Source organism: Suillus plorans (assembly GCF_016647745.1).
Source record: "Suillus plorans strain S12 chromosome Unknown HD556scaffold_77, whole genome shotgun sequence".
Classification (NCBI taxonomy): domain Eukaryota; kingdom Fungi; phylum Basidiomycota; class Agaricomycetes; order Boletales; family Suillaceae; genus Suillus; species Suillus plorans.
This window is the reverse complement of record NW_024537461.1, coordinates 1-21,944: the sequence shown is the minus strand read 5'-3', so window position 1 is coordinate 21,944 and position 21,944 is coordinate 1. Positions and strand designations below refer to the sequence as shown.

Sequence of the window (21,944 nt, the reverse complement as noted above, 5' to 3'; positions counted from 1 at the left end):
AGCTTCTGCTTATGTATAACATCTTATCTTGAGCCACATAACTCATAGCCTACTAGAGTCGCCAGACCGACATCACCGCTCGTACTGCGCCTTCTCACAAACCAAATAGCTCCCAGTTTATTCAACCTTGTTTCCTTACATCCAACATGTCCTGGAAATTAGGCACCTCCAAAAGTAAGTTCATGCGCGCCGGACCCCTTTGCTGATCTCCCATCCACCGGTCACTGCTTTCCATGGGAGTTCATGTCCTGACTACCACACAGAGTCCAACTTGAAGGATGCCAAAGAGAATGGCGTCGTCTCACGATCCGTCACCCCGATACCGTCGCGGCCCACAACTCCCAAGCCTCCTGGTGCTATCGACCAGCAAGCTCACCTTCGATCTGGTATGCTTACGATTCGTATCTTCTCTGGTAAGGCAGACCTCTGGAAAGTACTTTTCTGAATGCACTCTGATGTCATACATATACAGGGCGCGGTCTCTCCTTAGCACCTGGCGTGCATGTCCCAGAGGTCATCCAAAAAGCGCTTGACAACCCACCTGCACGAAGATCAGCAAGCAACCGCGAAAGCATGCAGAGGAGGCGATTGTGGTGGCTTCCATATGTTGTCCTTGAGTTCGACAACAATCAAGTTCTGGTAGACGCCATGGGCGGAGATCTAACTAACCCTGTGTGGTCGTACCGGGCAGACTTGTGTGTGGTTTATGCGCGATGACTCTGGCATCTCTGATCGTCTATGTCACTAGTGATGTGTCCCGCACATCGACAATATCAGTCTCGTCATATCTTCGAACCGCCGCTGCTGTACACAGCCAAGAAGATATGGGTAACGACCTGCTCATGGCTCGTGTAGATCTTACTCCTGTACTTGATGGACATGTAAGTTCAGTTGTTTGTGACCATAATGTCCCCTGAACATCGCACTTTGCATTCAGCATGCTTCAGATCAATGGTACATTGCCACCGCTGGCACTGGCTCGTTTCACCTCAAAATCGACTACAAACCAATAAGGAACGAGTCTTTGACTATTGATGCATTCGATTTGTTGAAAGTGATTGGCAAAGGGAGCTTCGGTAAAGTGATGCAAGTGCGCAAAAAGGATACGCAGCGGATATATGCTCTCAAGACGATTCGAAAAGCCCATATCGCATCACGCCCCGGCGAAATCACACACATATTGGCTGAGCGGACGGTACTGGCACTGGTCAACAATCCGTTTATCGTGCCACTCAAATTCTCTTTCCAAAATCCTGACAAGTTATACCTCGTAATGTCATTCGGTGAGTATTTTATCTTTACTAAGTTGGTGGCAACTTATGTCTGCGCAGTCAATGGCGGCGAACTATTCTATCATCTGCAGAGGGAAGGTAAATTTGATCAGGATCGCAGCCGATTTTACGCCGCAGAACTTCTATGTGCACTCGAGCATTTACACGGATTTAACGTAGTTTACCGGTGCGTTCCTAATGCGGGTAGCTGTGCCATTTTACTAACGGTCCCATAGCGACCTGAAGCCTGAAAATATATTACTCGATTACACAGGTCATATCGCTCTTTGTGATTTTGGTAGGTACATCACAATCTGGGGGCTGATGTGCTGATTGTCGTCTGGTCAGGTCTTTGTAAGCTCAACATGTCAGAGACAGAGAAAACAAACAGTGAGAATGATTTTGATCTTCATGGAACAATTTAACCGGTCGACATAGCATTCTGTGGCACACCGGAGTACATTGCTCCAGAGCTACTCGAGAGCCAGGGGTACACGAAGACAGTTGACTGGTGGACGCTCGGAGTCCTGCTCTACGAAATGATGGTGCGCCCTTCGAAACATTTGCCTCTGACCATGACTCGATCAAATGTACAGACGGGATTACCCCCTTTCTATGACGAGAATGTCAACGTGATGTACCAACGCATCCTCAGTGACCCACTTGTATTTCCTTCGGATATGCCATCAGAGGCCAGGAGTGTCATGATCGGTCTCCTTCAGCGTGATCCTGCCCGACGTCTGGGAGCAAATGGCGGTGAAGAGATCAAGCGACATCCTTTCTTTGCCAAATATGTTGACTGGAACAGGCACGTATCCCTTTTTTTTGACTATCTGTGCGTCACTCATGAATCACGCTAGGCTGCTACACAAAAAGATTCAACCACCGTTCAAACCAAGTGTTGTGAGTAACTATGATCGTGTTCTTCTCTGTTATACTAAGCAAAACGTACTTTTAGGAATCCGTACTCGATGTGGCTAATTTCGACCCGGACTTCACTAACGAAGACCCTCAAGACTCTGTTGTTGAGGACTCTGCTCTTTCGTCTACCGTGCAAGAGCAGTTTAAGGGATTCACGTATAATCCCGCCAATGAGCACCTCAGCGAGAGCGTCAACTATGGACACGCAATGGGTTAAGCCCCTGCAATGATTATTTATTATTTGCAGTGCGCTGGCGTGCTCTCGAAAGATTTCCGGACATTTTTTCGTCCCGGTCCGCTTTTGTGTGTATTTATACATTTGCATGCACTCGTTTTTGTTTTCGCTTATGTGTGGTTTGTTGTACTTTTTCTTTCAAATCAGTAGGAGTTAACGGCAACATGTGCCGATTTTCCTTTCTGTAATACAGGCTTTTCTGTCTCTCGTGCTCACCTCGCTATGGAAAGCTTACGATAGTAAATACTTATGTGACCGACTGTGTTTTTCATCGCTATCTAACGCTGTAGCATGGGTCTTACAGATGTCGCCAGTCTCCGGATCCAGGCTACTACCCTTCGTCTGCTTCGACAAAGGAGTGAGTTCAGACTCCTTTGACGAGAGATAGATAGCCGCGGCGGTCTGTGCTGAAGTTGGCTCGTGATTCGGATATGTTCAACTGTAAACTGTGACTTCTCTTTATCGTAGCGGTGCGTACGCACCAAGTCTCCGAATTCCCCCGTACATGGTTTGGGGCTGTCCCAAGAAAGGAGAACTAAGGTCGTGATGAACTGCGTAATCTAGATGACAAGCAGTCGCAGTTGGCAGTATTGATGTATTGAGCGCACAAATCTGTTTCTTGACGGCTAATTATGCCGGTTATTTCTGAGGCCTATCTCCCTCCTGGCGGAAATGAGGGGTCGGATGCATCTTGGTCTTCGCTGAGATCATGGTGATGGTGATTGTTGAAAGAGATTATAGTGACTTGAGTGAAGCGGACGAAGTACTAAGAGCTCAGGATCACGTGCGCGTTTTATGGGACGCGTCGCCGGAGTTGAATATTTAATATTTGAATTGCAGGTCCACAACCGCGTGCACATCAATCCACATCGCCGGTTGAACAATGGTCCACAAATATTGGTCGACCAGATATAAGGCAAGCCAGCAGTAGTCGTTTTTTTTGTCTTCTTAGAGCCCATTCAGTCACATAGTCCGTGTTATACAGACAGCCGAGGTTGAAAATATACTGTTCCACACAGGCTAGCGGATATCGGCCGATTGAATGTGTCTGCCCGAGTCTAACGTTCGGCTGGCTGGCTCACTGACAGATGATTTTAACAGCTGGGCCTATAAATCGTGATGCTCAATATTAACATGTCGGCCGGCGTCCAGGAAACAAAGGCGGCGCAGTGTGATACTGTCATCTGGGCCCATGTAGCAAATAGTTGCTGTGTGCACCGGTCAGCCGATGCCAAAGGTTGGCATGAAGCCATCATGTGGGCCGATGTAGAAGATATTTCCGGTGCATATCAATAGGCCCATATGGAACACATTGCTTGTGCGTATCGGTCCGGCAATACTGGGTATGAGGCCATCAGGTGGGCCGATCACAATGAATAGCCGATGCAATCGGGTGGGCTGATGGAACTGATAGCATTGGTTTGGCCGATAAAGACAAATTTCCGATGCTCTCAGGTGGGCAGATAACAATGAATGGCCCGACATAATTGGGTGGGCCGATGGAACTGATAGCATTGGTTGGGCCGATTGAAGCGATTCCCGATGCTCTCAGGTGGGCGGATAACAATGAACGGCCGACAGAATCAGGTCGGCCGACAGAATCGCAACCGTTGGTTGGGCCTATGGAAACGAATTCCCGATGTAACCAGGTGGGCCGATATGAATGAAAGGCCGATGCTCTCAGGTGGGCCGATAGAATTGAGACCGTCGATTGGGCCGAGGGAAACAAATTCCAGATGAAATCAGGTGGGCCGATAAGAATGAAAGGCCGATGCAATCAGGTGGGCCGATAGACATAAAGTGCCCCTACGCCATCAGGTTGGCCGAACGGAATGGACGCCTGATGAAGTCTTGTGGGCCGATCAGGAGCACCATCTCATTCTATCAGGTGAGCTGGCGTGGAGCAGGTCTCCCATGCGCATCGGTGGGCACACATCAGCACGGTTGGTCGGTCGGTCTCCAGGAAAGATGATCTAGCGGATTCAACAACATGAATTCAAATTAATTTTCAACCTTGTAAAGGAACCATCTACAAAGTTCAATGTAACTGTAATATACTATTATATGTGATCGCATGTCCGACTAGGCTGGAACCGAGACATGACGATCAACATCCATATATTTCGCATACTGTGGCCGGGGTGTCCCCACAAAGTTGTGAAGGCTATCGCGCATGAACCATGCCCACACGATGCGATCACCGGTACATGTGACTCCATGCCTGACAAGGTGTCCAGAGCAAGCAACAATGGCACCAGACTTATATCGCAACTGTATACCGAGGTTGGACAGGGTCATCAGCCCATCACAATAGTGGCTGACACTGGTCATGATGTTGAACCCTTTGGGAGCAGATCTTGGATCTCGGTGAAGAGGGCATTGCCTGTTACAAATGACGGCTGTGCAGTTGAAGACCGAGGCCCAAAGTTGCAGACGAGTGTATATGTCATTGTGACTGTTGTCCATGGCCCACCGAGCAAGTTTTATATGCGTGGTAACCGAGGCCCAATACAACTCTGGATGCATCACCCAAAGAGCTGCCGAAGCCAGGAGTGCTGAGCGCTGCATGGATGTTATGACTGTAGGACCACCTTTGCCCTTCAATGCAGCCGACACCTCGGGGGAGAACACACCGTTGGGAGGAAAACCATGCGGCTGGAACAGCTGAGTGAGTAAATAGATCATAGTGGAACAACCAGACCTCACCTCTCGGCCTTGCTGGAACCAGCAAGGAGCTATGTTGATGCATCCTGGGGTTAATGGGCGTCGGTCACTCTTATGGAAATACCCAGGGAAAGTTCGCCATTGGGTCTCTTCTCCCCTGGTGATGCTTCTCTTCAGAAGATGACCCATGCCGATGGTGGCGTCTTCCATGTCGGCCTGATCGGTCAGTCTAAATGTCAACCGACAAGGAACAATGCATGGGGCTTACTTGAATCCACGGGCTGATGGCATCTGGAAGGTACCATAAGATGATACAACCGCCAGAATCAACGAGCACTGAGGGCTTGTCGAGCAATTGTTCAGAACGATAAGGAAATCTTTGGAGTAGAGCCTCTTCATGTTTTGTGATCTGCCCGGTGGAGTGTTTGTTAAGTGCCTCATTATACTGAATCATGTCTATATCAAGCTGAACTGCCACGCAGTTGGCAAAACACTGACAATATCAAGGAATAACTCACTTGGGTTTAAATAAGCATCGGCAAGAACTCGGGCCAACTGCTGACATGCAAGCATGGTCGGCACATCCAATGTCAGTGGAGGCAAGACCGACTGTTGCCGGCGACCGACATGATCAGCAAAGAGCTGGTGCACAAAGTCACCAGCAATGCATGTTGTATGCAATGCCCAGTCAATAGGAATTGGAATCATCTGCGGAGGCAGAACAACAGGCATAATAACTTGTCAGCTTATATGGGACATGACCGAGATTCATTGAGTAATACTATATACATTTAGAGAATCAACGTAAATTCGGCAATACTACCTATGTCTAGTGCTGTGGGCAGAACTAAATGAAGGGAGTTCTGCCGGCAGAACTGGCAGAACCTGGCAGAACCATGTTCTGCCAGCGTGGGAGATGGCAGAATTCCATAGCGCTAGAGTACTAACTACATGGATGTAAGACCGCTTGACAGCAACATAGAATCAATATTCCAAGTCCCAACTTCATTCGCATCATGATCTGCGACCATAATCTCATCCTCTATTGTGGTAGGCACCAATCCCTCGTCGACGCGCCGCAGTTCCGCAAAGTCGAATGCTCTCCCTTCCAACACTTCCTTCCCATCCACATCCCAGTTTGAGGCAAACTCCATCGTTTTCTCCGTGTTACGAATATCTTCAAGACGAGAAAACTCAGCATCAATGTCATTGAGTGAGATCGATTCAGGACCTTCGAGATTATCACCGGAGACTGCTGAAAGTGGAGGGACAAATGCGAAGTTGGTTTCAAGCTGCTTGGCAATGTCTGTATCAATGCCTGGAAGTTCGCTTGTGTGCATATGAGCGTGACAACGTTGTGTTGGCTTGCCATCAGCAACATTTTTAAGGTGGATATGATAATGAAGGTTGGCGCGAACTTTGCCAAGTGTTTTGAATGTGCCGACAGAAAGATTGCAGCACTTTGGAGACTGTGTGCCACCAAGGTCTGAAAAAAGCCGTTCAACCTCGGCTGCATGTGGGACGATGGACAGAATGATAATCGCGAAACCCTTTAGTGGGTGTGTGTCAGAGTTGACTGGGAGATTCTCCCACCAAGCTAGTCCGTCCGCCTGGCCACCAGCAAATGGTGCGTGGCAGAGATTATAAGCTTTAAGGTCTGCAACTAGCGTGTCGGCCTTTGCTTTACTCCACTTCCACTGCAGGGCAATTTCCAATGCCACTTTGACCATGAATTCGAATGGACGGCCACTTGCTGCCTGAGTAACAGCAAGTTTATGACACATCGGGTGGAGGAATAGGGCGAGAGTGTGATATTTTGTATTGATTGAGTAGAATCGACGGTTGAAGACTGACTTCGCATGAGTGAAGAATTCCGTGTTGTCACCATCCTCAAGTTGTAGTGTTGACATCCTGTGTGCGCACCGAATGAGTTCAAGCATGCACTCTGCAAGGTTGCAGTCTCAATTCTTGATGTTTCCAATGGCGTCAACGATGAACTTTGCTGTCCTCACCATTTGGTCAAGATGGTTCCAATAGTCCGGAGTGCGTATAACAGTCTCGATGACATCTGCAGCGACAGGAGTTTGACCGTTAATTCTCCTTTGGGCTTCAGGGCGCAGACAAATATGAGATAATGCATGTCTATATGTAACAAATGAGTCAAATAATTCAGTACTAGGATAATCATTTCACGTACTGATGCTCAAGAACACTGAGGCACTGAAGGATAAGAGCATAGAAACGAGTTTCGCAGTTTTGCTTCAGTTTGTGAGTAATACCAAGTTTCTTTGCTTTGTCGTTAAGTTGCCCACCCCAAAAGTGCGAAGAATTGAAGAAGTTAACGATGCGAGTTGTCTTTGAAAGGATTTTCTTCATTGGGCCATGCGAGAAAATTTCACCGAGAAGTGTATTCATGCTATGCAAGAAGCATGCAAATGTCTATGTGATGATCAACAACCGGCTCACAATGAAATATACACACTTACGAGCACCCAATAAAATTTATGTTGAAATTTTCGACGGAATGACTGCATAACAGTTGGATTATTGGTGGTCACAGCTATGAATCTTTTTCCATCTTCAATCTCCATGGCCTTCATTGCTTTCTCCGATGTGGCCACAAGGTTATCAGCTGTTCCTCGCACACCTGTCATATCCTCAAGAGCCAAGATAACAGGGTGTTGCTTTACCTCAGCAGCAAGAGACCCATAGAGACTCCGCCTCAATTTATCCTCCCACCTGTCAAGAAGTAGAGTGAGCAGTCTTCGGGCCTTAAGTCTATCAACTTCTTCCAGTTTGACTCTTGCAGCTTCGCTATCGAGTAGGTTGTGAGATAATACATAGCGTGATGGGGCTGTATATGAGGGCCTGATTTCGTTGAGAAACTGGTGAAAATAAAAATCTCTGCCAGCGTAGAATGGTACATTTGCATGAATGAAAAATCTATAATTGGATTAAGTTATTGAGTTAGTGCCAATCACAATATAACACTAGTGCTACTAGTACTCACCGAAGAAGCCTGATATCAGCACGGGCTTTCTGATCTTTGTTCAATGGATGATCTACAAAGCCATCTAGGGTTGTCTTCTTCCGCTTGCAAACAGGGGCAGCTGCGCCAGACTCAACAACCAATGGGCTTGAAGAAGAACCCTTGCTTCCCTCGTCATCACCCAAAATAGCCGTAGCCATTAAAGCCACCTTTCCGCCTGTGGGTTTCTTCATCAGGTGTTGCAGTGCCTCGCAACGAGTCTCTTGTGGACAATTACTGCATTTTACGGCATTTGTGAGGTGTTCGAAAAGGTTATTATTACGTCCGTCAATGCGGACATCACAATGGTTGCAATTCCACCAGTATCTGTTGGACTTGGCAGAAGTAGCATCACCCTTTTTGAAGTTGCTTTCGATGAGGGTGTTCAGAGGCCGGCCTCCAGACTTGGTGGCCATTGTAAACAGTTTTAAAGTGCCTCAATCTATACTATCATACACTGAACCAAGGTCCAACCCACTAAACTATATAGTACATTCTCCCACGGTTCAGCATGTGCGGGAGTTCTGCCACATTCTGCCCGGGAGGTTCTGCCATCTGCCTGGCAGTGCCAGTTCTGCCCTGCCACGTGGCAGAATGGCAGAGTTCTGCCCACAACACTACCTATGTCTATTTAGTAATGATGTCCACAATGCCGGTGATCACAGTAAAATTAACATCGGTGAAAGAGCAGCACAAGCCATGTGAAGTCAATCCTTGCCCGACAATTGCCCACTAGAATTCAAAAGCGCTTCCTCCAGGTCGGCAATCGGTCCCTCAAGTTGGGACATGGTGGATGCAGCTGCAGTGGCGGCCTGGGTCTTCTGGTCCAGCAAAGCACCCATTGCTTCACCGAGATGTTTGAGGTGGGCTCTCACTGCCACGATTTGATTGAAGAGGGCATCGCCATCCACCTGCCCGGTCACCACAGGACCAGGCACAAGCATGGCTCCCGTCGGCTAACGATTACCATAAGTGCAAGTCCAGCATGAGAAAGAGAGCAATAACCGACCAGTTGTTCGAAGTGGTCTTGGGTCATCTCCATGACCTCATGGATGTTCAAGACTGGCAGGTCCAACCCCAACCGGTCGAAGCGATCCTTCCACCAATCATACCAGTAGTTAGGCACAACTTGGTTAATAGCCCTTAGTTCAGGGCTATTCGGAGAGCAGTGTGCGAAGAATTCATCGTGCAATTGTTCGGCGGTGATTGTCCCGGTTTGGAATCTGGCAAGTCTTCCAATGATGGCGTGGAGGAGATCGGGCATTGTTGGATGAATGTTAAGGACTAAAGAAATGTTTATGTATGGGAAAACAAAACACTGATAAAGGCATTAGTTACAACATAATGTCGGCTGACCGACCAACCGACCAACCGACCAACCGACCAACCGACCAACCGACCAACCGACCAACCGACCAACCGACCAACTGACCAACTGACCAACCAACCGGCAGACTGATTGATGAGACACTCACATCAGCCTCCCATTGAAGGTGCCGGACGAAGCTGGCTTTGTAATCTGGTGTCTGAGGTATATGGTTCTGGTCGCAAACTAGCTAGATGGCAGCGAATCGGGCAGTGGCAAACTCTAAGACGTTTGCAGCATCCCATGCAGTAAAGTCACTGAGTTCAAATGTATGGAGTGTGGAGGAGTTGGACATGCTGGTGGTAGTTTGGATCAAAAAGTTTCATCTGGATCGGTATTGTGATACTGACTAATCCACTTCGGCACTTGCCGATGTCCAAATGCAGTTGCGGCCGCATATGGACCCCTGTCACTCTACAACCGCAGCCACACCTTTTGTTCGTTCAAAGCTGTCCTGTGCATGTTGTGAGAGTCGGAGATACATTTGAGCCTGGCAGGCAGCATAGCACCAGTGCCCGACCGTGCACTGTACATCAGCCTCCTGCATTCGGCCTACCCACTGTTGAGATTTATGAAGAAAAAATTCAACCATCCATGTCATTTCCCGACCGACCAGCAGCAGCTCCTCCGCCCAACGATCATGCAGTGCCAGTGTCCTAAGCCAATGGACACGGTAAACTGTTGTGTAAGTATATTAGCACCCCACAGGAACAGGTAAGTCGGTGAAGTGCAAACATTCATTCATCCAGTCATTGCTTGCAGAATCCCCCTCAACATCAATGCTCCAAAACCATGCTAACGTGCTATTTCTTTGACCGCGCGTGTTTGGGTCTGCAACAACTGTGGTTGCCTTGAGGTCGGCTTTCTCCAACAGCCGATATTTGGACAATAAGTCATCGGCACCGAGATGGATTAGCTGCTTGCGGCATTTTGAGTATATCTGCGTGTTTAGGTGTAGGACCTTGTCCACTGAGTGCACCCGAGCCCATGCCCTGGTTGACCGTGCTTGGGATTTTGCCGACTGAACCGTGGTGCGAAACAGAACGGCCTTGTCGGCCAAGTTGACCCGGACGGCATGTAATGCATCATTTGCTTGGCCTTCTCTCAATGATATTTCTTGCAGCACCAGGTCGGCAACACCCCACAGGGTGCATCTTTCAATGCCGATGTTTGACAGCAATGGAATCACCACGGTCTCGGGATTGAACTTCACCGGAATATCATATCGGTCTTCATCATCTGACCTCTCGGGATCCTCGGATGATGACCCGACGGAATCCGCTTCTACTGTATCCAACACCACTGTCATGCCATCCAAATGGTCACAGCCATTTAATTCATCGCTGAGAAATGTCACCGCAACCCTGACAAATTCATCCAGTTGGCCTTGCAATCTGTCACAACGCCGGGCCACAGCCAGCTTCTGGGTGTCAGTCGGCCGTTTGCCTAGCTTTCTTACGTCGATCAGGAGGGCTACTTGAGCCTCTTCCAGCGTAATTCCGGAGGCTAGCCAAGTAGCAGCACCCCGATGAATCTCACCGGCCGGCCATTGAGCCTGACGGTTCAGCAGGTGTAACTCTTGCTGTTTTCTTGTTGGCGCTTTGCCAAAGTATATCAGCATATTAAATACTGATGTTCCAATCAACATACATTTTGTCAATTGAACCTCATATATGTCCATGGAACTTGGATTATGAAGTCGGTCATCCTGAGCGGCAGTGGCCTCCGCTTCCCATGTGTGAAGGGTATACCGTTGTAGGACACGAGCTGGCGCTGGGCTCGTATCGAGCTATTTTACAGTACACGTCAAATACCCGTCACATGCTAATCACTTCCCGATGTTATCCGACGCTAACCCACCAACCCGACGTTTAGGCCGCATCGGACCCGATGTTTTCCCGCACACTTGTCCTATCCGTGTCCCGTCCTGTCTTGCTAGCCCCACTAGGTGTGTAGTTCATTATTTCGCACATTGCTCACGTCGTAGCCAGCGCTATTACATGTTTTCCCATAGTCCGCAGCACCTCATGTTTATTTACATGTACTTCGGATCCGAAATACTCCGCCGCTACTTTCGCCTACGGGTTCCGCATTTCTACGTACTTACATATATATTGGACTGACCTCAAGCATTATTCATTATCCAAGTAGAGGGGAGCAGTTCCCCGACGCTTAGTGGTCAAACCCGATATTTCGTAGTTCTTAGTTGATATTGCGAATATCATCGCTCTTTCATTATCCGTATCAGTCATTGTTATTATTGCGCACACCGCTCGCTCTTCCGATGCTCGCTATAGCGTTACTATTAGTTTCCGAAAGACCCGAACCCGAACCCGATAACCCGAAACCCCAAAAACATCGGACCCGACGCTTTTGCATCGGACATCGTAAATATACCTTCGGACATTGTTTCCCGCGCTCGGACTATTGACCCCACATCACTCACTTACCCCCAAGACTATTCCCAGACCGCAGATCCCTGGGTCGAACGCACTTGTCAGGCAAGTATAGCAGACTAGGCAGTGCAAAGACCACAACACAGATATATCAGTTTGGAACAATCTTCGGATAGCCAAACTCAGTATTGTTGTTTCTACACCGTATCACCCTTGGCGGTCTCGCTTAACCGGTCAAATGCATACTGGCTGTCTCAGACACCCTGCACAGCCTCCTTGAATTTTCTGCCAAGGAATTTGCCTAGATGCATTTGGATTTGTCAACTCGGTATAATAATATTACTCACTGATGCGTATCATCTTCATAAAATTACAGTCATTCATTTGAAAGTCTAAACACTCCTTTCGGTGGGGGGTGGACATCCCTCTTGCCGATGGTGATATGATGTTCAAGGGTGCCCACAGGGTCTCCATTATTTCTCCGTTGATCCTGGTGGCACCGGTTATGAAGTTGGACGCATACCTCACATAGCATTTATCTTGATGGCCGTGGACATGCCACAGCCCAATTCCAGGAATAATGTCCATGCCCCATGGAAGGTCAAGATAAGGCGACTCTTCAATCCGCTTGCTGAGATGCTTATTGTATTGACAATTAATGTCATAGAATGTGAATGCCCAATTGATCCCGTCGGTATTGTACCCCAGAGCTTGACACAGGGCATAATCCATGTTCATCTGCCTTTGGCCAGCCGACTTGTCAGTTGAACCTGGCCGATATAGCAATTTGAAAGGCTAACCTTTCCCCCTTCTGAAAGTCTACCATTGAATGAGGAACAAAACATCCGTGCCTCGCACAAGCACATCCGCCTATCCCTGTTGCTTCCAGCTTGTGGCGCAAGGCATTTGCCTGGTTGACTGCTTGGTGGTTGTTACAGTCTGACCTTTGCATAATGTCCTGCGCCTGGCATAGATGCATTTTGTATTGGGCATCACAGACCATGAAGCCCAAGCCATCGGTCAATGCCACCTCATCACTTGGATTGGTGGGATACAAATGCTCTGCCTTGAAATTGCCATCCATGACTAACAATCTGGAATACAGCCATGCAGGGTCGGACTCATTTCTGTCTGACAAATTGAGATTTACACCGGGCTGAGGACATGCAGGACAGAAGAGTGCAAGCTCCCCTGCCTTCGGCTGTCGCTTCTCATGGCCAAACCCATGCCACTTGAGCTGCTTCACTTGTCTCCACTGCCTGCCGACCCTCATTAACTCTCTGTACCGGTCCTTTCGGCCATTGTGAGCAATGCAATGTTCAAAATCCACATCACTCACTGGAACCAAATGAGGAAACACGCTTGAGGTGATTCGCCTTAATTTACTGTAGAAGTTCATTGCCGATGTCCCACATTCCAGGTTGTCCAGCAGGAAGTCGTCCAACACCGCAAATGTGAATGCTGTCTTCGGCGAAGTGAAAGACGCAGGGAAGAGGCTGGTCTTAAATAGTTGCATGTCATGGCTCAGTGCACCGGCGCACTGACAGAATCTGATCATCATGGAGTGGAGCCCGGAAGTATCTACCACCGTGGTCGTCCGAGGATCGTTAACCAAGGGTATCCATGGGCCTTCAGTCAATTGGTCTCCCTCATCATCTGTATCGCACCACTCGTCGGTTAGTCTGGGACAAGGCTCGCCCGCGTGGCCAAGGTGGACTTCCAACCCTATCTTTGTCAAGGAAGTGCCCTCGAAGAATCCCCCGGTCCATTGACTGATCCGATGAAAAGGCATGAGGCTGTGAACTGTCCTACAGCAATGAGTACAGAAGAGAGGTTCACCCATGCAACCGTGACATCTGTAGACTCCGTCCTTTGGACAGACCGAGCACATCCTGTTTGGAGGTGGACCCTCTCACCAAAGTAGCAAGTCCAAGTAGTCCTCGGTCTTGCGCTGCCACTCGCGCAAATAGTCATTTTGACTCTGATATTTGGTGTCAGTACATGGGACAAGGCAAGTGGACGGTCAACTTGCCATGGACTTGCGAACACAAAAAGGCTCGAAGTTGCATTCGCCCAGGTCATAGTGTTCATAGTCGCCCTCCACATGATGTCCTTTGGTGGATGGCTGCTTGGTAGGCGATTTTCTGGAGGATGAATGAACCGATGTTGTTTTGTTGTAACGTCGAGCTCTGACAAATCGTCCTGTATCTCCTCTAGATGTTCCTTTGTTCTCCCATTGAACCAAAGAGGATGTCTTTGGAGGACTCCAGGCCTTTGGCTTTGACTTGACCATGGACCGAAGTAGTGCTGCGAGTGTCAGGATGTCTTGTTTGGAGTGAGATGCTTAGACTTTGGGACGTTTTAGTGCTTACATGCAACTGCCAAATGCAATGCCTAGTATGTAATAGTCACTTTGATCTCTCGGAAATCATTGGCATGCATATTCACGGCGCAATTCCAATGGCCGATAGTGATTTGTCTATATCATATGTCAAGAGCACTTCAGATCCTCCAATTTCATGCCACCCACCCACCTATGCATCTACACCACTCAATAAGTCTTGTAGCGATAGGGCTCACACTATTCAGCACAATCTAGCCCTTACATTCACTTATGACATGGGTGTGTCACTTATGTGAAGCATTACTCACATGAGCTTCCTTTCATTTTTCGTTCCATCAACCACATCAACGCTCTCCTACACTTACATTTCCAGGTCCTTTACTCCAAGCTACCTACTGTGACATGACTTGGATGAAGATAAATGCTGGGGATCAGCCTCGGTTGAACAACCGAGAGAACACCGCTCTGCAGTCCCATGTTGAGGACTGGGGGAAAGCGAGTGGGACAGAGAGACGACAAATCTTCAAAGCGGCCGCCAGAGAAGCCAGACTCTTGGCTCCAAAGATGGACCAAGAGCTCTTGAAGCAATGAAAAGAGGTAAGTGTTTCAGCTTTAATGTAGGGTCATGCTGCTTTACAGTCATCATAAACAGAAATACAGGCAGTGGTTCCACAACCACAAGAAACACAAGCCCAATGCCAAAGTGCCGATAAAGCTGCAAAAGAAATGGACAGCACACCGAGTAATTGAAGAGCAGTGCAAGGCCGACATTCTTCAGCAAATACATGAAGAAATCGAGGAGGAGACTGGGCAGAAGCCTGAGCAGAAAGAAATCTTCAGGAGGTATCAACCCACTATGACGGCAATCATGAAAGGGCTGGGCAACAATGAGTTGGAGGAAGCCCGGGCGAAGGCCAACGAGTGGACAAATCAAGCACCTGACCCTGCAGTCCAGGCCAAGACGGCTAGGAAGAAGGGTGAAAAGATGATCAAGCACTTCGCAAAGGAGATGTTTACTCAGGCCGGTATGAGACTCTTTGTATTGGGTTCCTGGAAGGATGAGAAGGGCGGCCTACTTACATCCGGGCAAGTTAATACAGTTGGTCAGTCGGTCGGTCGGTCATTTTGCTTACATGGTTTGGCAGATTTGACTTCAATGAACACCTCGGGATAGGCTCCAGCTTCATGAAATGCAAGGACTGGCAGGTCATCTTACTGGCATGGGAAGATTTCATAGGTGATGCATTCAGTGAGTCTCAAGACCATCTCAGAGGTGCTTCATTTAATTTGTCACGTACATTAAGACCAGGATCAAGACCAGGATGGCACGCTGCTCGGAGGCACTCGCCGGGTTCCCAAGCCTTACCATGAGTTCGACCTGGACCGCATGGGTTTGCCGATGTTGCCCGATATTGAGGGCGTGTCTCTTGACGCCAAGAAGGGAATGATTCGGTCATTTCTCACCATTCATTACCGTAAGCCTGTTGATAGAAAACCTGCAGCATCATCTGATGCCCACCGCCACAGGAATATGCTGTGGAAAGCCGAAGGTCCCAGTGCCTTGGAGCGACATAATGAAGGGACAGTCCAGATTTATCTCCAGCATATACTTGCCTGAGGACGCAAAGATCATGGACCCTTCGAAATTGCAACGGAATGAAGCCAACGCCTTGTTGGAATGTTGGTTAGACCAACAAGACAACCAGGTAGGGCTCACATTAAAGTTCAAGGCCTGGATCGACGACAAGGGCAAGATGAGGGCTCCTGTCAGCAAAGAGTCTGATGACTCTAACGGTGATGCTGATGATGAGGGCATGTGGCCCATGCCAACCAAAAAGTCATCGGCCGCCGCTGCACCATCACCGGTCGGAGTTCACAAAGCGCAGCCTATGTTCATCAAATGAGCTCATGTCAGTTCCGCCGATGAAGAATCTGACAAGACTGATGCAGATGTGCCTCTGCCGAAGGTACACAAACATGCACCCTACCGTGTAAGGAAAGGTGCAAATGCAACACAAGGTGACCCGGTGGGACACCCGTCGGAGTCAGATGACCGACCGGCACCCAAGAGCATTGGCAAGAGAGTCAGAACTCAGCCTGCCATCATTTCACCCTGAACAGACTCGGCATATGAAGACCGACCGATTATAGATTCGGTCAGACGGGTCTCTCATGACAGAGGGGCCTATGCAGCAGGCAAAACCCGCATGCCCGTTGCACAGGTGACCGAGGGATCAGAAGATGAAAGTTGTAGCCATATTGGCAGGAAGGCCAGGTATGAGCCAGCCCGCTCACATCATACCACCCAGCAAGTTCATGACTTCGGCCCACATTCAACTCGTCAAGGTCTTGAACATATTCGGACATCCCCCGCGGTGCTGGACCAGATGCTGAAAAAGACCAGGGCTGCCCGAGATGTATTACCGGCGGTAAATAACCGATCGCCGAAGAAGACAACAGCTCCAAGAGAGCGGTCACCGGCAATAAATGACCGGTCAGCCAAGAAAACCAAGGTCACCAAATCGGCGGCTTGCTCAATTCCTGATGCACCGGCAAAGAGTACCAGGAGCAAGGTCAACAATGCGCTTGGCACCCGAATTCAGCAAAAGCCTAAGAGATATGCTGACTACGTGTAGTTGTCAGCAGCATCTTGTGTCATGAGGTTGTTCCATTCTGCTCGGTAAATTTAAGTATATACATTGTATGTGTAGAACATTGTCGGTCCAGGTGCTCGGTTTTGGGTGCACTTGGTATATACATTGTCATTCCTGCTCGGTCTTCTACACTACTGGATTGGGGAATGTCCCCGGCCCATTTTCCTCATAGCTAGTAGTAATATATGCAGCGGATCATCAATTTGCCGGTGCATGTTCATCAGATGTTCGATTTTGGCAATGTCATCGCTGGCCGCGAGGAATTCATCACGAGCATACCGATAATCTGAAATTAAATCCTGGTTGGCATCCAAGATATCCATAGATTGTGCTCCGGGGTCATCTGCTGTAGGGAGGTGGTCGTTGTAATGACATTCATGACCAGAAGAAATATGAACCTACCGATAACAGTGTCAATGCTGTCAAGCCTCACATTTGCTCGGCGCAGCAATTCCTCGCCGGCTTCAACCATCTGATTCGGCGAGTCATCCCTCGGTCCTGGAGATGTGGCCGGCAAGGATGCGTCAAAACACAGATCATATAATACCGGTGTGTCGCCCGCTAAACATCATTGTCAGTACAAGTGATTTCATCCAAAATTCGGACGAACCTAAGTTGACCGGATGACTCGGTGAGTCATCCCTTGGTCCTGGAGATGTGGCCTGCAAGGATGTGTCAAAGCACAGATCATATAATACCGGTGTGTCACCCGCTAAACGTCATTGTCAGTACGAGTGATTTCATCCACAATTTGGACGAACCTAAGTTGACCATGTTGATGGTTGGTGCAGCGATGGACCCACTGTCAAGGTGACCATCTCCGCCAGATGTTGAATCTTCCCAGCACATGTCGAAATCGCCTGAATGATGGTTAGTAATGGTCGGTGGTAATGACCGACACTTGCCCCTGTATCTGTCCACCGACGCAGACAGACTATTATTCCAACACATATCATATTGATCGGCCGCCAGGGGCATGGTGACATCCAAGGTGTGAGTCTTCGTAGCTGCCAGCTCTTGGATTGGCGCCAAATTAATCTTCCGTGGACTTCCTTGGCTATCCCAACAAAGGTCATATGAACCTGCTGCCGGCGGTGTGGCTGCGTCCGCAACAACGATCGGCGCCAGATTGACCTCGGTGTCCCAACACACGTCAAACACTGATTATTCGGTCAGATGCCTGCAACGTGCTCAAAGCACTGGAAGTACCTTGGCCTTCATATTGTGGTTCAGCCGATGATGTTGCAGTTGTTGTGTTCACCGTCCGCACTAGATCAGCCTCGGTATTCCAGCACATGTCAAATACTTATATTTTTAACCATTAGAAATGGTCGATAGAACAGGAAACACACCTTTGCCGCCAAAATGTTTCTTGGGAAGTCCTTCAGGATGTGGCTGGCTGGATGGCATACTTGAGACGTTGGATTTCATGACTTGAGGCAGGCCAGATGTAGTTGTAATGTTAGGTCAAATGTGAATGTTGTGGTTACCCACAGGGATCTGCACGTTTTGAGTGGCTGGAATCGGACACAACGTCGGTGGCACCCACTGGTCCCAAGTGACGAAAAAGTTCCAGTCGGCTTTGATACGCTCGTCCTGTATCCTGCAAGCTTTGTCAGTGGCATTCTCGTGGGAATACATTGACAACTTTGGAGGGCTTGAACTGTAAGGTGAATAAACAATGCAGAAGTCCGACGCCCGGTACCACACTTCGGCCATTTCCGTGTCTCAGCGGATCCCGGCGGTATTACAATGTGACGGTTTGCGTGGCATCAACTTCTGTCAAGTTCCTTCAACATCCACACAGAGTCGTTCGTAGGTCGATACTCATCACATCCTTTTCTTCTTTTGTTGCATCTGCACCTGTGCCATCGTCGCCCTTATATTTCAATTCTCTACCATGCCATCACAACAAGAATCTGACCATGCTTTGGCGCTCGCCGATATATCGGTGCGCGATTTGGTCAGCCTAATCGGACGTGGGGAAGCAGATGGCCGGACAGTCGTTGATCAGGCTCATGAGATTGCGAGGCAGGTGGTGCGTGTTTTGCTTTACTATAGTTATTATGTACCTGCTCACCATGAACAGTCTCGAGCCCTCCAACAGCACAGCAGGTTGTCCTCGGTCATCTCGCCATTTCTTCTTTCTGCAGCCGCCGAGGTCCGTGCGACCATGAATCAAGGTCTCGTTCCTCAATGGAATCGTGCTCGAGTTGATGATCCGCGTATGGAGTCCCATCCCTTCTTCCCAAAGACTGTTGGATATGGTGAGTCGGCCCTGTTTGGATTCACACTGGCAACTTACTATTCTTATAGTACAACCAGCACCAGCACCAGCACCAGCACCAGAACCAGCACCAGCACCAGAACCAGCACCAGCACTCTCCCCAGTCCTACCCCCAGCTCCCAAACGGATGTCAGTTCCGCCGATCGATGCACTCCCTCGTGCCGGTCGTGCTCACAATCTGACCGTGACTGGCACCATGACCGACAAGGGCAAACGGTCTGACCACTGACCTGCACCAAACTGGTTCGGTGCATGGATGACTGATACTCTCCTATGAGCCCTATGCCCTATGAAATCATTTTCTCTATGATCTGAAGTCAGACTGAGGCTAAGGGAATATTTTTCGTTTTTACGAGTTTGCATGCGAGCGGACTGAATATTTTAGTACATTTAATTCGGCAATGAGTTTTGCTTAGTCAGCCATGGTGATGACCCAGACAAAACTCCCACGCATGTCAGGTGACTGTGAAAAATATTTCCCACATATGTTGTCCTGGAAAAACATTCGTAAAACCCTAAATACTAGGCTCGCATCATTTTTCACCCTTCAAACAAAGCAAAGAAAAGACAGACACACAAAGGATTCACATCATGTGACATTTCTTACTCTCTTTCTGGACTTGTCATCAGGAGTTGGATAGGTCACATGACTAGCAACAAGCCAGGATGACTTAGCAAAATACCCAATGACTCATTATGACTCACTCTGAATATATGACTCACTATGACTCACCCTGAATATATGACTCATTATGACTCTTGAATATACTAGTAGCACAGCCACATTTATTGTGTATATAATGACCCCAGTTTTGAAAGAAAAAGAAAACCAAGTGGGAGTTTTCAGCTCATCTAACATTAAGTTGTGAGTAAGGTGTGATAAGTGTCAGCATCAGTGTCAAGAACTGTTCAAGACTGAGAGGAACATTCTCAAGAGACAGTAATACTGCAAGCTCATCATACTAAACGACTAGCTGCGAGCTCACTGTGTGCAACAACCAGCAAGCAAGGTACAGCCACAGTTTTATTCAAATTTCTATTTTCTTTTTCTTTTCTTTTCTCTTTTCTCTTTTGTTTTACTTTCACCAGCCTTTGGTGTTCTTTTTCCAAAAAGCATATTCCAAAATATTTGTGTTGTCTCTATGTCCACCTAAGACTCAGAGTAGCTTAGTGGGGAGACTTAAGGGATTGATAGTGAAGCTTGACCTCACTCATCTGAGTAGTGATACTGAGCCAAGGTTTTCTGTGCCTGCTAGGCTTTAGCTGTTGAAGAGGGGACTTGGTAGTAAATCCAAGGACGTCCGTTCCTGAGTCTGTTTGAATACTCAAAGTGAGTTCCTTGACAGCAGGTTCAATATTGAGCTAAGAGTTCTACAATAAAGCATTTGACTAGTCTTGACCTTTGATTCTACCTGTTTTGTGCTGAGGGGGTTGATCATTGTAATTCCGCATCATTCTTTTTGGAGTACAGTTTGGTAAGAGGCACTGTTGTTGAAAGGAAGCTTGAGGAAGAACTTTCTATTTCTTTGGTTACTGCCATACTGTCGGGCTGACCATTATTTGTTTGTTTGTTTCTGTCAAGTCCATAGATTGGATTGACCATCGTATTTACTGATCTTGCAGAAGTATCTTTAGCTGAATGTACTTTGGGTAGTATACAACTAGCCACCCACGAACGACCACGTTATCAGTCATTGGTATTTGTCTGAATCACTGACCGTGGAGATATTTGTTTTTATAGGTGTTTATCTATAGATCATCTATCTAAGAAGACACCGCGGCACTCATAGATCCCGTGACGACAGCCCAAATGCCGAGCCAGGCAGAAAGAAACAAAAGGTGTTGAAGCGTTTGTCGAAGGCCATCATCTCCGACACCGAGGACGAGGACAGGCAGCCAACAGGGACCATTGTAGTGAAACAGGTATGTCTTCCTCTCATCATTTCCAACTGACTGCTTACATCACCTTAGCGGCCCAAGATCATCGAATCTTCAGGTGCAGTGGCGCCAAAATCAAAGGTAAGCATGGTGATAATCTCGGTGCCGATATCATTGCTGACTCCTTTGCAGGGAATGACTAAAAATGTCAAGCAGGTGAGATTTACAGTGTCCTCTCTGTCCTCCCACCTCACCAATCTTCAGCTGGAAGCCGAAGCCAACCTTGGCCGAGTCCAGCCAAAGGGCAAAGGCAAGGAGAAGGCTGTGAATATCGCCAAGCCTGTGAGAGGTCGTGGGCTACTGAAGGCCGATGCTGAGGAAGTGAGTTGGGAAAGTCCATGCCAGTTGCAGAGTACTAACTATTTTTAGTACGCTCTACCTTGCAAGAGATGCATAGGGGAGCCTTGTTTTGTTGTGGTCGGCAGGAAGGGCCAAGCCATCAAGTCCTGCGCCAAGTGCCACTTCATGAAGGTGCGGTGCAACCGACCGGTGTCGGTCGATACCCGGCGTCCCTCAACAACGCAGGCACCAACATCACACCCTCGGTCAAAGGCCGCACCAGCGTCCAAGTTGAAGGCTAAATCCCAGACCACTAGAGCGACCTCTCGTGCACGTCCGCCAACTCCTATCGTGGAATCTGAGGATACTGCGGATACTGGTAAGTGATTTTGTGCTTTGCGATAACATGCTTTAACCCTGGTCTTTAGAAGCGTCTGCTACCAGTCAAGATGATGTCGAGATGGACCATGATACTGACGCCGAGCGGGACACCGGCTTCACCGCCAATATGTCGGATGAGCCTGCTGATCAAATAATGGTTGACCAGCCCGGAGCCATAGC

General features: G+C 48.3%; 9 protein-coding genes across 9 annotated transcripts; 2 read left to right on the top strand and 7 right to left on the bottom strand.

Annotated features, from left to right (window-relative positions):
• Positions 1 to 146: 146 nt before the first annotated feature.
• HD556DRAFT_1434364 (kinase-like domain-containing protein) lies at positions 147 to 2,409 on the top strand (the record flags this gene model as incomplete). The annotated part of the gene is made up of 11 exons (XM_041305315.1): positions 147 to 174; positions 264 to 413; positions 473 to 695; positions 749 to 881; positions 938 to 1,283; positions 1,332 to 1,458; positions 1,508 to 1,569; positions 1,620 to 1,661; positions 1,743 to 2,079; positions 2,132 to 2,174; positions 2,230 to 2,409. The coding sequence occupies 11 exons, from the start codon at positions 147 to 149 to the stop codon at positions 2,407 to 2,409; spliced, it is 1,671 nt and encodes a 556-aa protein (XP_041154894.1).
• Positions 2,410 to 6,038: 3,629 nt separating this feature from the next.
• HD556DRAFT_1448571 (uncharacterized protein) lies at positions 6,039 to 7,001 on the bottom strand (the record flags this gene model as incomplete). The annotated part of the gene is made up of 1 exon (XM_041307450.1): positions 6,039 to 7,001. The coding sequence occupies one exon, from the start codon at positions 6,999 to 7,001 to the stop codon at positions 6,039 to 6,041; it is 963 nt and encodes a 320-aa protein (XP_041154893.1).
• A 1,825-nt stretch (positions 7,002 to 8,826) lies between these two features.
• Positions 8,827 to 9,383, bottom strand: HD556DRAFT_1448569 (uncharacterized protein; the record flags this gene model as incomplete). Its single annotated transcript, XM_041307449.1, has 2 exons — positions 8,827 to 9,075; positions 9,129 to 9,383. 2 exons carry the CDS (start codon positions 9,381 to 9,383, stop codon positions 8,827 to 8,829), a joined length of 504 nt encoding a protein of 167 aa, XP_041154892.1.
• A 511-nt stretch (positions 9,384 to 9,894) lies between these two features.
• HD556DRAFT_1246669 (uncharacterized protein) lies at positions 9,895 to 10,164 on the bottom strand (the record flags this gene model as incomplete). The annotated part of the gene is made up of 1 exon (XM_041298629.1): positions 9,895 to 10,164. A coding segment is annotated over one exon (270 nt), but the record flags the coding sequence as incomplete, so codon positions are not given.
• A 15-nt stretch (positions 10,165 to 10,179) lies between these two features.
• Positions 10,180 to 11,106, bottom strand: HD556DRAFT_1246589 (uncharacterized protein; the record flags this gene model as incomplete). Its single annotated transcript, XM_041298622.1, has 1 exon — positions 10,180 to 11,106. The coding sequence occupies one exon, from the start codon at positions 11,104 to 11,106 to the stop codon at positions 10,180 to 10,182; it is 927 nt and encodes a 308-aa protein (XP_041154890.1).
• Positions 11,107 to 12,220: 1,114 nt separating this feature from the next.
• Positions 12,221 to 13,775, bottom strand: HD556DRAFT_1246604 (uncharacterized protein; the record flags this gene model as incomplete). The annotated part of the gene is made up of 3 exons (XM_041298625.1): positions 12,221 to 12,623; positions 12,682 to 13,172; positions 13,221 to 13,775. Coding segments are annotated over 3 exons (1,449 nt in total), but the record flags the coding sequence as incomplete, so codon positions are not given.
• A 1,075-nt stretch (positions 13,776 to 14,850) lies between these two features.
• HD556DRAFT_1312603 (uncharacterized protein) lies at positions 14,851 to 16,129 on the top strand (the record flags this gene model as incomplete). Its single annotated transcript, XM_041300676.1, has 4 exons — positions 14,851 to 15,328; positions 15,400 to 15,474; positions 15,530 to 15,700; positions 15,753 to 16,129. 4 exons carry the CDS (start codon positions 14,851 to 14,853, stop codon positions 16,127 to 16,129), a joined length of 1,101 nt encoding a protein of 366 aa, XP_041154888.1.
• Positions 16,130 to 17,010: 881 nt separating this feature from the next.
• Positions 17,011 to 18,598, bottom strand: HD556DRAFT_1448566 (uncharacterized protein; the record flags this gene model as incomplete). The annotated part of the gene is made up of 7 exons (XM_041307448.1): positions 17,011 to 17,225; positions 17,282 to 17,440; positions 17,490 to 17,591; positions 17,641 to 18,039; positions 18,089 to 18,184; positions 18,232 to 18,312; positions 18,370 to 18,598. 7 exons carry the CDS (start codon positions 18,596 to 18,598, stop codon positions 17,011 to 17,013), a joined length of 1,281 nt encoding a protein of 426 aa, XP_041154887.1.
• A 407-nt stretch (positions 18,599 to 19,005) lies between these two features.
• HD556DRAFT_1312601 (uncharacterized protein) lies at positions 19,006 to 19,529 on the bottom strand (the record flags this gene model as incomplete). The annotated part of the gene is made up of 3 exons (XM_041300675.1): positions 19,006 to 19,134; positions 19,185 to 19,321; positions 19,397 to 19,529. 3 exons carry the CDS (start codon positions 19,527 to 19,529, stop codon positions 19,006 to 19,008), a joined length of 399 nt encoding a protein of 132 aa, XP_041154886.1.
• Positions 19,530 to 21,944: the final 2,415 nt, after the last annotated feature.